This window comes from Talpa occidentalis, unplaced genomic scaffold, assembly GCF_014898055.3.
Source record: "Talpa occidentalis isolate TD23 unplaced genomic scaffold, MPIMG_talOcc4v2.1 talOcc4.10, whole genome shotgun sequence".
Taxonomy (NCBI): domain Eukaryota; kingdom Metazoa; phylum Chordata; class Mammalia; order Eulipotyphla; family Talpidae; genus Talpa; species Talpa occidentalis.
Window position 1 is genome coordinate 85913495 of NW_023600993.1, and position 13505 is coordinate 85926999.

Here is a 13505-nt window from a genome sequence, read left to right on the forward strand (position 1 = left end):
GCTGAAGCCCAATAGCTTGCCATATGTCTAAGGCACCTTCTGCTGGGGGCCCATGGGAAAGGAGCAGAAGAGGCCAGACAAGTCTGGAAGGAAAAGAGCAAAATCAAAAGCAAGATAAAGGCTGCCACTGTTAACCTCCCCAGGGTCTCTCACCCACTGCTGTTTCAAGTGTCTCCTTCCATGTTCCCCAAGTTCCTGGTACCAGTTCAAAGCCAAGAAGCAAACACAGCCTCTTCACATGTCCCTCTGCTCCATGTGTCTCCTCCAGGCCTTCCTCTTGGTCTCCTTCCTATTTCCCAGGCTTCTCTTCACCTTCTTCTCTCTGCTCAGTCCACCCTTCCTTGGGTAGGGCAGGGAACCTGAAACCTCCCCTTTCCCCTGGGGACCACCCTGTTATAACACCTCACTCATTTTTTACCTGTGTGCTCCCTGTAGGTATTTGAATATATATGTGTATATGTATGTGTTCATGTCTGTATTTATATACACTAAAAAGTTTAGACACAATGAGCATCCTTGGGGCCTAGATTGTGATCTTAAAATGTCATTTACCTATTTTAAAAAATGGGTTTTCTTAGAAAAATGGCTGATTCTAGGTTTAGGGCAGGAAATGAATGGGATGATCCTGCAATGCTGTGATACCAGATAACAAGGAAGCTCTCAAAGACTACTGTGGTTATCACAGAAAGACTCAGAATTCAACTTGAAGATCACTGACCAAAGATGAACTATTTGGGTTTCATTAGAATAGAATTGCAATGGATCAATGTAGGCATTCATAATGGTATTAAAAAGAAAACCTAATTGGGCCTCCCTGGTGGCACAAGGGGTTAAGACGCAACCTATGAAGCTATCTGCAGTCTCTGCAGCACAAGTTCCATCCCGGGCCAGGGAGCAACCCACATGGCGCAGCAGACCTCTCCTGACTTGCCCGCTACTCCCCTCAGCAGTGTATTTTGGTCAATCTGCCTGTTCTGTTCCCCTCTGTCTCTGGTGAATTCTCTTACCCCTCGTACCTCTGGCCTGTACCCCCGTTCTTGTATGCATAAATAAATTTAAAAAAAAAGAAAACCTAATTGATCAAATTAGAAAAATTCATTGGCAACTAATTCATTATCTTTTTTTTTTTTTTTTGTGGGACCCTTGCCGGCGGCGGGGGACTGAACCAGCGCTGCAGAGGCTGCGGGCAGCCTCGCAGCCCAGCGCTCAACCGCTGTGCCACCAGGGAGGGGAGGCCCCTAATTCATTATCTTTTATTATCCTCCCAACTCATTATCTTGAAAACTGAATACAAAGGTAAAAATTAATCATTCATCCTGCCTTACCTGTACAACTAGGTAACCACATAGTAGTGAGGAAAAACATCTGTAAAATTATTACAGCTTACAAATGAAAACAAGTTGATAAGCATGATTTTGCAACACAGTTGACCAAGGCATTGAGCATTAATAGCTACTAACATCAAAGAGAACACATCATGCCTGCTGATGAAAGAACACACTCCCACCAAAGTTTTGCCAAAAGGATCAAATTCAAACTTGCTGAGGTGTCTGGATCCAGATGCCAATTGCAAAAATCAAGTCCTATACATTAAATGCCCCAGGTTCTTCAACAGATGAATTGTAAGAAAAGAAAATAAAGACGTGAATGGGAACTGAAATGGAGTGGGCGATCTGTAAATTAAGACTTAGAAGTTGTATTAGTTTTTTAATAATGGGCAAGACCAAACTATAGTGTAAAGGAATGCATATTTAGATGGAAATGAAGAAATGCAAGGAAATGATTACTGCGAAAGCCAGTATAAATGTTTATTTGCAGGGAAGAGGTTATGATTGGGACAGGGCAAAGAGAGAGTCTTGGGTAATGGCTAGAAATTTCTTTCTCTTGACCTGGGTAGTGATTAAAATGATGTTTGCCTTATAGTTATTCACTAAGCTATAAATTTGTTCTAAGTGGGATTTTGTTTTGTTTTTGTTTTTTTTGTTTGTTTGTTTTTTGCTTTTTTTTTGTGTGTATGTGTTTTTTCATTTTCAGTTTTATTTTACCACAAAAGGGGTTTAAAAAAAAACTGATCAAAATGTTTAAGATAGCATTCTTCCATCCCTTCTGTTTACATCTTTTTTATTTTAAGTCAGCATTTGCTATTGGGCAAAAGAAGTAGGTAAAATGAATGCTCATCTGTCCACTGGGAAATTTGCAATGTCGACATCTAGCTTAAATTTGACTCTAGAATATATAAATAACAAATCATCAAAGGATTGCTTGAGTTTCTTTTTAAAGAATTTCAGGCATGCCTCACTTTATGTAATAGGAGTAGTCCTAAAAGATTAAGTGTAAGCCTAGTTTTTATAATTAGACTCAGAAAATATTCCACATTACTTTATATTTTTAGGGCTCTATTCCCCAAAGCAAAACTCACTGTAAGAAAAATCTTAAAGTCAAAATTATACCTAAAATTTAATGTACATTTTATAATCATAAATTTACCAGAAATAAATTAATTCTCTACTCAAACATCCGCAATAACACTTCAGTTCTCACAGAGCACTGAGAACATGGTGGCAAACAGAAACATGGGGGCAGATGATGGGATTTGCAAAGAGTGAAACCTCCTTTCCTGAAGATGACCTTAGGACTCTCCTGAGAAAGCTATGGGTTGTCAGAAAAGTCATGATGTATGTATTTTTTGTTTTTCAAGCAAAAATTCATCATAACTCTTCTAACAACCCAATACTTTTTTTTTAAGATTTATTTATTTATGCATACTAGAACTGGGGTACAGGCCAGAGGTGGGGGGGGGTGAGAGGATTCACCAGAGACAGAATGGGGAACAGAACAGGCAGACTGACTGAAATACACTGCTGAGAGGAGCAGCGGGAAAGACGGAAGAGGTCTGCTGCGCCATGTGGGTTGCTCCCTGGCCAGGGATGGAACTTGTGCTGCAGAGGCTGCGGATGGCTTCATAGGTTGCGTCTTAACCCCTTGCGCCACCAGGGAGGCTCAACAACCCAATGCTTTGACGAGTCTACCTGACTCAGTTCTTCATGCTGCCCTTTTCACTTCCTGCCTTTTTTTTTCTTTTTTAAAATATATATTTCATTAATAGGGAGGAATGGAAAGCAAAATAAAACTTTTGCTTTCAATTGTTTCTTCCCTCCTGGGCGTGTAGTTTCCTCCTTCCTCCCCTTCCTCTCTTCCTCCTTTACTAGATGGCATCATTTTCAGGAAGAGAGATCAAGATGATCAAAGGCAGGTAGAACTCTAGAACGGAACTCAGATCATAAGTGCCCTCCTCTTTGAATTTATCTACGATGCCTCCTTTTTGATAAATTGTTTTCTATTCCAGAAATGTATTCTCTTGAAACTTTGTTCTTTTAGAATATGATTGTCCAATAGAACTTCCTGTGATGATGAAAATATTCTGTGTTGTCACAAGCCACATGCAGCTACCGAGCACTTAAAATGTGCTAGTGGGACTAAGGGATGCTGTTTTTAACAAATTTAATTTTAACGAATTTTTTTCTCTCTTTTTTTTTTTTTTTTAAAGATTTACTTATTTATACAAGCACTGGGTACAGTCAGAAGCGCGGGAGGGTGAGAGAATTCACCAGAGCGGGGAACAGAACAGGCAGACTGACGAAATACTCTGCTGAGGGGAGCAGTGGGTGAGGCAGGAGAGGTCTGTTGTGCCATGTGGGATCTTCACCGGCGGCCGGGGATCAAACTGGCACTGCAGAGGCTGTGGGCAGCTTCTCAGTCCAGTGCTCAACCGCTGCGCCACCAGGGGAGGCCCAATTTTAACAAATTTAATAAATAATTTTTTTTTCCAGTGATTTAAATTGCCACATGTGGTTAGAGAGGGGCCGTAGGTTGGATCAGTTTCCTTTCCCCTCTATATCTGTTATCAGTCATGTTATCTCCAGCTTTCCCATTCTCCTTAAAGTCTTTACACATGGAGTTATAATATCTAGGTTTATTTTATTTTATTTTTTTTAAAAAGATTTTATTTATTTATTTATTTATTTATTTATTTATGGACCCAAGAGCTGGGGTGTAGACCAGAGGTGCAGTGGGGATGAGAGGATTCACCAAAGACAGAGTGGGGAGCTAAACAGGCAGATCTACTGAAATGCACTGCTGAGGGGAGTAGTAGTGGGCGAGACAGGAGAGGTCTGCTGTGCCATGTGGGTTAGTTCCCTGGCTGGGGATCAAACTCGTGCTGCATTAGCTGCTGATAGCTTGATAATGCTGAGTTAACCACTTGTGCCACCAGGGAGGCCCTATATCTAGATTTATTTTAAAATACTTATGCGTAGACCATGTGATAGTGTATATGTGCCAGTTAATTTCAAACTAAACTCAAGGGGCATTGAGTTACTGGTTTTTTGATGTATTTTACATCATTGTTCATTTTTGTACAATGTATGCTTGTGTGGTCTTTCAGGTGTATTCCGCGTAATAGTACCATCACCAGTTCACCCATGAACCATCACCACAGTCTCTTGTGCCCTTATTCTCCCCTGTATTGGCATTGAGTTACTTTAATGAAGCACCCAATCCCCACAGTGATCCTCTAGCTGTAGAACAGAAAGGCCACACTCCATAGGCAGCTACTGTCAGTTCTTCAGTTCTCTAGTTTGATTGATTTATTAATTTATTTTTACAATTTATACTTTAATGAAAACACTTTCTCACCATCTTTAAACAAAAATGATTTCCAGTTTTTAATCTGAAACTGCTCCGGCATTTGGACTTAGTTGCCTTGTAGTCCAGAGGACTTAGGTGCCAGCCTACCACTAGTGCTTGAGGCACCTGTTACTGAGTCCTCCTCCGCAGGAAGTCCTTGCGGCAGCTGTAGGTGCATGATTCTTTTTTTTTTCCTTTTGGTTTGGGTGCTTGATTCTTATCAAATATTTAATTACTTTCAGTTTTGCATTCACTGAAGGGATATTCTTATGAACTTGAAAAGTATGTGCTTTTTCTAATCCAGGCAGATTTACTGAAATGCACTGCTAAGGGGAGCAGTGGGCGAGACTGGAGAGGTCTGCTGTGCCATATGTGGGTCAGCTCCCTGACTAGGATCAAACTCAGGCTGCAGTGGTGATAGCGTGAAAGTGCTGAGACTTAACGTCTTCGCTGCCAGGGAGGCCCTTTATCTGAAATTTTTGACTTGGTAAATCTGTGACAAATCAGTCTGTGCAAATGAGAGACTCCACACCTTTTGTCACAGTCTGTAGTCTAGGGGGTTGTTGGACTCCTGAGCACAAAATCCCTGCCATATATGGTGACTATTCTCCCTAGGGCAATGACTGCTGAATGTTCAGGCTGAACTTCTGTAGCTTGATTTATGCTTTTGCTCATTAGCACAATAAATGTGAGGAGCAGATTGGGTTTTTGTAGGCTAGATTAGTATTTTACTAACTAGCAGAATAAATATTAGACATAAACTTGGTGGTTAAATTGAAGTATTAAAAAAAAGTAAAATTGTCTAAAATATTTTCGAGACACATCCTACTTAGATGAAGAGGCACTAAGAATCTAGGAAGACCTGTAACTTCATCCCTTGGATATGGTGCCTGAGACTTAATTCCTAATCAGTCCTTTGTTAGGAGAATTTCTGGTTGTCTGATGTGACTCCTAGAACAACAGAACCTTGACTCTGAGATATTGTCACTTCTGTCTTGAGTAAACCTCTCTCAGGTGATGATTGTAACAACTAAAAAGGGGGCCTCCCCGGTGGCACATTGGTTGAGCGCTGGGGGATAGTTTAAGCTAGCTTCTAGAATAGTTTGTGTGAACTGTTTGTTAACCTGCTTGCTAATGAGTCTTTGTTTATTAAATGTGGATAAGTGTGCCATAATCTGGTCTGGAATTTGTTCTCTTTGTGGTGAGAGTGTAGAGGGAGCTAACCCTCATCCACCCCACACTTTTCCAAGGCAGTTGTTAAAGAACCTATGTAGGGGCCTCCCTGGTGGTGCAAGGGGTTAAGACGCAACCTATGAAGCAATCCGCAGCCACTGCAGCACAAGTTCGATCCCCAGCCAGGGAGATACCCACATGGCACAGCAGACCTCTCCTGACTCGCCTGCTGCTCCCCTCAGCAGTGTATTTCAGTCAACCTGCCTGTTCTGTTCTCCACTCTGTCTCTGGTAGATCCTCCCACCCCCCACGCCTCTGGCCTGTACCCCAGTTCTTGTATGCATAAATAAATAAATCTTTAAAAAAAAAGAACCTATGTAAAGACCTATGACCCACATGGCTTAGATCCTGTATAATTTCTGATTTGAATACTCCCTACCTCTCTAGGTTTATCTTGTATCACTTCCCTCTCCATACACCTCAAGCCACACTGGCCTTTTTTAGTCCTCCAATGTGACAAGCTCCTTCCCACCTTAGGACTGTGCCCATGATGTTCCATCTGCCTCAAATGTAATTCTTCATTTTAAATTATCTCTATTTTATAATAACATGTATAATAAAATAAAGACCAGTGTTCCCACTACTCTACTTAACAAATATATTATTTCGAGTACTTTTGCAGCCCCGTGGCTTCCCCTTTCTCATTGCATCTCCTTCCCTCTACCCCAGAAGATATAGCTACTTTAATCATTCTTGTGCTTTCCTTAAGAATTTTACCACGTGTGTGTGGATGGCTAAACAGTTTACTTAGCTTCATATTTTCCCACCATTTTATAATGAAGAATTTTAAAAAGAGAGCAAATATGGACATTTAATTACCACCTAGATTCTAGCATTAACGTTACCAATTTGCAGTCCTCCCTGGTGGTATAGGGGTTAAAGTCTCAGTTCTTTCAAGCTATCACCAGCCCCTGCCACCTGAGTTTGATCCCCATCCTGGCCAGGGAGCTACCCACGTATGGCACAGCAGACCTCTCCTATCTAGGCATCTGCTTCCCTCAGCAGTGTATTTCAGTAGATCCACCTGTTCTGCTCCCTACTCTGTCTCTGATGAAGCCTCTCACCCCCTGTACCTCAGGCCTGCACCCTACTTCTGGTATATATAAATTATAAAAATAAAAATAAATCTTTAAAAAATTACCAATTTGCTCACATATTCATTTTTCTATTCATCAATTAGTCCTTATTTTTTATGCAGTTCATAGTATGTTGCATATGTCATGCATGCCTCTAAATAATTCAGCATCTATATCATTATATAAAGCTCATTATCTATTTACAATCTATTTTGCTTGAGGTAAAATTTACATACAATGAGGTATACAAATATTAAGTATACCATTGCATAGACCTGAGTAATCAAACCCCTGTCAAGTCACAGAATGTTCCCTCAGGCTCCTTCCCAGTTACTTCCCACCCTGTCCCTTCAGGGACAACTGTTCTGATATTTTTTTAAACCACAGACTGGTTTTGCCTATTCTAGAACGTTATATAAATGGGGTAAACGAGATAACTCTTTTGTATAAGGCTTTTTTCAGTCAGTTTATTTTTGAAATTCATCCATGTTGTTGCGTGATTTCCTTTTTTATTTCTGGATAGTTTTTTGTTGTGTAGCTATACCACATTTTGTTTATCTGTTTCTTATTGTTGGAAAGTTGGCCTGTTTCCAGTTTCTGTCTGTTATGAATAGAGCTGCTGTGCACGTTCTTGTACATGTCTTTTAGTGAGCTTACATTTTCATTTCTCTTGGATAAATACTTAGGACTGGAATTATTGGGACATAGGAACATGTGTATGTTTAGGTTTACTAGAAACTGCTAGACATTTTCCCAAAGTGTTTGTACTATTTTACACCCCCACCAACCAATAATAAGAGTCTTGGGCCTCCCTCGTGGTGCAGGGAGCACTCCCACCATTTGTCTCAGCGCTGTCAGGCCTGAGTTGAATCCCTAGCTGGGGAGCTAACCCACATATGGCACAGCAGACCTCTCCTATCTCATCCACACTCTCATCCTGTCCCCTCAGCAGTGTATTTCAGTAGACTTGCCTGTTCTGTTCCCCACTCTGTCTTTGGTGAATCCTCTCCCCACCACCTTTGGTCTGTATCCCAGTTCTTGTATGCATAAATATATAAAAATAATCTTTAAAAAAATGATTCTAGTTTACAATAATTCCTTACCAATGTTTGGTGGCATTGGTCTTTTTAATATTAGCCATTCTGGTGGGTTGTATTAGTATCTCATTAAAGGTTCAGTTTTTTGTTTGATTAAAAGTTTTACTTTATTTTTGAAAATTCAAACTTGTATTCAACTAATACAACCTTTAAATATAGAAAACAAAAATTGATACAACTAGGAGAAAATGATAAACCAGCTATCAGATTTTAACACAATTCTCTAAGAATAAGCAGCCAAAAATTTTAATAATTACAAACTTCTTTAACATCACAATTAGCATGCTTGATTTTATGAAGGTTAAAAGCAAAGGGTGCTGTCTTTCATACAGCATACATATACTGTAGAATTCTCTGATTTTTAAAATTATCTGCAAAGTATTTTTTTAACCAATCTGGCAGCAGTTTTCTCTCTATTTTTAAAAACTTTACATTTTGAGTCAATTTTAAACTTAAAAAAATAACTTGCAAAAGTAGTTTATAGGAAGGCTTTTCTTCTATCACTTACCTCACTTCCCTAATGTTAACACCTCACTTCCCCTAATGTTCCCCTAATGTTAAACTTAAATAACCATAGCATAATTATCAATAACAAAAATTAACATTTATGTAATATTATCTAAACTACAGACTTTATTAGAATTTTGTCAATTTTTCCACACTCAGGTGTGGTCACCGTAGTTCTCCCACCACCAAAGCACCCACAGTCCACTTCCCAGCCCTTCCCCCCACCCCTTATTTGTCCCTCTTCTCACCTCTGCATCCCCTCCCTTCATGGATGCCTCTTATTTATGGTCAGGTTTCAAGGTTTTTCTTTGTCTGACCCTTTATTTGGTTTCTCAATATTCCGCATATAAGTGAAACCATCCAATATTTATCTTTTTTCCTTCTGAGTATTTCGCTTAGCATCAACTCTTCCAGCTCCATCTGTCCTGCTGCAAAAGAATGTTTTTCTTCCTTGACCTGGAATTGCTTTGAATCTGTAAATTGCTTTTGGTAGGATGTTCATTTTGATAATATTGATTTTTTTCCAATCCATGAGCAGGGATCTTTCCATTCCTACTATCTTTCCATTTCTCTGTCTTCAATTTCTTTTGACAGTGTTTTATAATTTTCCTTATGTGGGTCCTTCACCCCCTTTGTTAGATTTATTCCCAGGTATTTAAATTTTTTTTTTGGTACAATTGTAAATGGGACGGTTTTCTTAATTTCTTCCTCTTCAGGTGATTGTTTGCATATAGAAAGACAACTGATTTTTGTGTATTGATTTTGTAACCTGCTACTTTACCAAATTGGTTTATTGTTTTATTTTTCCCTGGAATTTTTAGGGTTCTCTCTATATATTATCACATGATCTGCAAACAATGATAGCTTTACTTCTTCTTTCCCAATTTGGATTCCTTTGCCTAATTGCTCTATCTAGGACTTCCTGTACTATGTTGAATAGCAGTGATGAGAGAGGACATCCTTATCTTGTACTGCATTTTAGTGAGAAGGCTTTCAGTTTTTCACCATTAAGAATGATACTTCCTGTGGGTTTGTCACATATGGCTTTTTTATGTTGAGATATGTTCCTTTTATCCCAAGTTTTTCAAGGGCTTTCATCATAAATTCATGGTGAACTTTATCAAATGCTTTCTCTGCATCTATTGATATACTCATATGGTTTTTATCTTGCTTTTTGTTGATGTGGTGAATTACATTTATTGACTTTCAGATGTTGAACCATCTGTTGTGTGTCCAGGATAAATCCCGCTGGGGCATAGCGTATAATCCTTTTGATGCATTATTGGATTCATTTTGCTAATTTTTTATTGAGGATTTTAGCATCTGTGTTCATTAGAAAGATTGACCTATAGTTTTCTTCTTTTATGTTGTCTTTATTTGATTTTTGTATTTGATATTTGTGATATCAGCCTCATTAAATGTATTTGGAAGTATTCCCTTCTCAATTTTTAGAGAGAATTCAAACAGAGTAAGTATTAGTTCATTTTTGAAAGTTTGGTAGAACGTGCTTGTAAACCCATCTGTTCCTGGGCTTTTTTTTTTTTTTTTTAAGATTTATTTATTTATTTATACAAGCACTGCGTACAGTCAGAAGTGCGGGAGGGTAAGAGAATTCACCAGAGCCAGAGCAGGGAACAGAACAGGCAGACTGACGAAATACACTGCTGAGGGGAGCAGCGGGCGCGGCAGGAGAGGTCTGCACGCCATGTGGGACCCTCGCCGGTGGCCGGGGATCAAACAGGCTGCAGAGGCTGTGGGCAGCTTTGCAGTTCAGCGCTCAACTGCTGCGCCACCAGGGGAGGCCCTGGCTTTTGTTTTTTGATAGTATTTTGAGTACTGTTTCAGTTTCCTTGCTTATAATTGGCTTAAGTTTTCTATTTCTTCCTTATTAAGTCTTGGCATAATTCAAGGATTTGTCCATCTCATCTAGATTGTTGAACTTTTTGGCATATAAATGTTCCTAATAACCTCTCTTATTATCCTCTGGATTTCTGCTGTGTAATTTCTCCTCGTTCATTAATGGGTTTTCCTCTTTCATTATTTTAGTTTTCTCCATTTTTCTTTGTGAGCCTAGCTAAGGGTTTACTATTTTGTTTATTTTTAGAAAGAACTAGGTTTTGTTTTCATTGATCTTTTATACATACTGTCCTTTTGACTTGTATTTCATTTATTTTTGCTTTAATTTTAATTATTTTCTTCCTAATACTTGCTTTTGGGTTTTTTGTTCTTTTTTTAAAGATTTGTTGGTGTGGGGCAGTGTGTGTGAGAGGCTTCACCAGAGACAGAGTGGGGAACAAAACAGGCAGATCTACTGAAATACACTGCTGAGGGGAGCAGTGGGTGAGGCAGGAGAGGTCTGCTATGCCCTGTGGGTCAGGTCCCTGGCCAGGGATTAAGCTTGTGCTGCAGTGGCTGCTGATAGCTTCATAGTGCTGCAACTTAACCCCTTGTGCCACCAGGGAGGCCTGGTTTTCTTGTTCTTTTTCTAAGAACTGACATGTTTCTAAGAACTGACTGATCATTCTAAACAAGAAACAGGGACATCTATTCATTTGTTGAAGTGTATTTTTGTGTCTTTCAGGAGTACTTAAAAATTTTTCTTGAATAAGTTGTTACACATTTCCTATTAAATTTAATTCTAACTTTTAATATCACTTAATACTATAAATGTGATTTTCTCTGCTCTTGTGTCCTCTAGTGTTTATTATTTGTGCATATGAAAGCTATCTATATGTTAATATTATATCCTGTTACTAAACTGAATTATTGTTTGTTATTTTTATCATGAGTGGTTAAATTTCTTTATTTTCTGTATAAAGATACAAGTAGGATTTTTTATGTTTAAGTTGCGTGTGATACATATATTAATAGTTTTCCTTATATTGAACTAACATTGACTTTTTAAATACACTATCTGGTTAAGCCACTTTATCATCTTTTTCCCATGTTGTTGAAATATTAGATATTTAGTATTTTTATACTTGTGTTGGTAAGTGGCTTCAGTATCAGGCTTAAAGTATTTGCTGTGAAAGAGTTAATCTAAGATTAGATTCATTAGCTTCTTGAATATTCGTAGAACTTTACTGTAAAGCTAGCTGGGCCTGCTCTTTTCTTGATGGGAAAACTTTTTCATTACTAATTTGATTTCTTTAATAGTTATAGTACCATTCAAATTTTCCATTTCTCTTTGAATTATTTTCCTAATTTTATATTTTATACTTTCAGAAAAGTTGAAAAAGTAGTATATTAAATACCCTATATTTAGATTTTCATTTTGCCACATTTTCTATATCTATGTCAATATATGTGTTTTTCCCTTTGACTCATTTGTAAGGAAGTTATAGACAACAAGATATATTAACCTTAAATACTTAGCAAGAACTAGAACATTCTAGTGCCTCCCTGGTGGCACAGGGGTTAAAGTCCACGCTGTCAAGCTATTGCCAGCCAACCACTGCTGCCTGAATTTGATCCCAGGCCAGGGAGCTGACCAATGTCGCAGCAGACCTCTCAGGTTTCGCCTGCTGCTCCCCTCAGCAGTGTATTTCAGTCAGTCTGCCTGTTCTGCTCCCCACTTTGTCTTTGGTGAGTCCTCTCACTCCCCCCCCCCCCCCCCCGCACTTCTGGCCTGAACCCCAGTTCTTGTGTGCATAAATAAATAAATTTTTTTTTAAAGATTTATTTATTTATTTATACAAGCACTGGGTACAGTCAGAAGCGCGGGAGGGTGAGAGAATTCACCAGAGCCAGAGCGGGGAGCAGAGCAGACAGAAGGACCGAAGTACACTGCTGAGGGGAGCAGCGGGCGGCCGGAGAGGTCTGCACGCCATGTGGGACCCTCCTCTGGTGGACGGGGAGCAGCTGGGGGTGGAACCGGCTCTGCAGGGGCTACGGGCAGCTTCGCAACCCAGCGCTCAACCGCTGCGCCACCGGGGAGGCCCTAAATAAATCTTTTTTAAAAAACATTGCTTTATGGCATAATTTAGGTAGGTGGTAAGTCTTTGGAAGTGCCCTAAAAATGTTTTATTTTATTTTTTTTTTTTTTTAAATATTAAATTTTATTTTTATATTCCCCCATACAATTGCAAACGCCCCATTCTGACCCCAATCCTTCCCCTCCCGCCCCCCACCCCTCAAAAAGTGTCTCTGGTTCATAGTTTTTTTGTTGATTTTGATTTTCACTTTCTTATATTCATTTTCCTGGTCCTAAAAATGTTTTAAAAGAATGTGAATTTTCCGTGTATTAGGTATGCTGTTCTGTATAAGTATCATGTTTTAGGAGATCAAAATTTTTGTGTGTTATTCCTATTCTACTTGATTACTAATTTTTTGTCTGTTCTACCAATTATTGACTGATGATATATTTGTGTACTTTTCCTTTGCGGTTTTGTTCATGTTTGTTTTATATTTTGAGGCTATGTTATTAGATACATATGAGTTTAGAATTATTAAATCTTTCTGATGAATTGAACCTTGTATCATCATGGATTATTTTTATCTCTGAAATACATTTTACATTAAAATCTGGTTTTTGTCTGGCAAAAAAATTGTAACTTAAGCTAGTTTTCTTTTGGTTAGTGTTTACCTAGCATATCTTTTCCATCCTTTGATTTTAAACTTTTCTTTGTATTTTGTATTCTTTCCTGTATTTTGCAGGTATTATCTTAAAGCTTAAGTTGATAACCATTCTTTATCCTTGATGTCCCTAAATGTATCATTTTGCCTTCACTCCTAGCGGCAGTACATCCCTGTGAAAGTGAAGAGCAAAGCCTTCTGGATCTTCTCTTGGGAGTATGCCATGATGTACGTGGGAAGCCTGGTGGTAATTGTTTGCCTCTCCTTCTTCCTTCTCAGCTCCTGGGATTTCATCCCTGCAGTCTATGGCTTCATGTAAGTAATGACCTCA

At 38.8% G+C, this 13505-nt stretch overlaps 1 protein-coding gene and 1 pseudogene across 1 annotated transcript in view; one reads left to right on the plus strand and one right to left on the minus strand.

The window, feature by feature from the left end:
* PIGU (phosphatidylinositol glycan anchor biosynthesis class U) overlaps nucleotides 1-13505 on the plus strand; it is a 92422-nt gene that overhangs the window by 53721 nt on the left and 25196 nt on the right. The window contains exon 8 of the mRNA XM_037496567.1: nucleotides 13335-13489. Coding sequence (XP_037352464.1) covers nucleotides 13335-13489 — 155 coding nt within the window. The remainder of the gene's footprint in view (nucleotides 1-13334; nucleotides 13490-13505) is intronic.
* On the minus strand, nucleotides 4542-5279 carry LOC119237536 (39S ribosomal protein L30, mitochondrial-like; annotated as a pseudogene).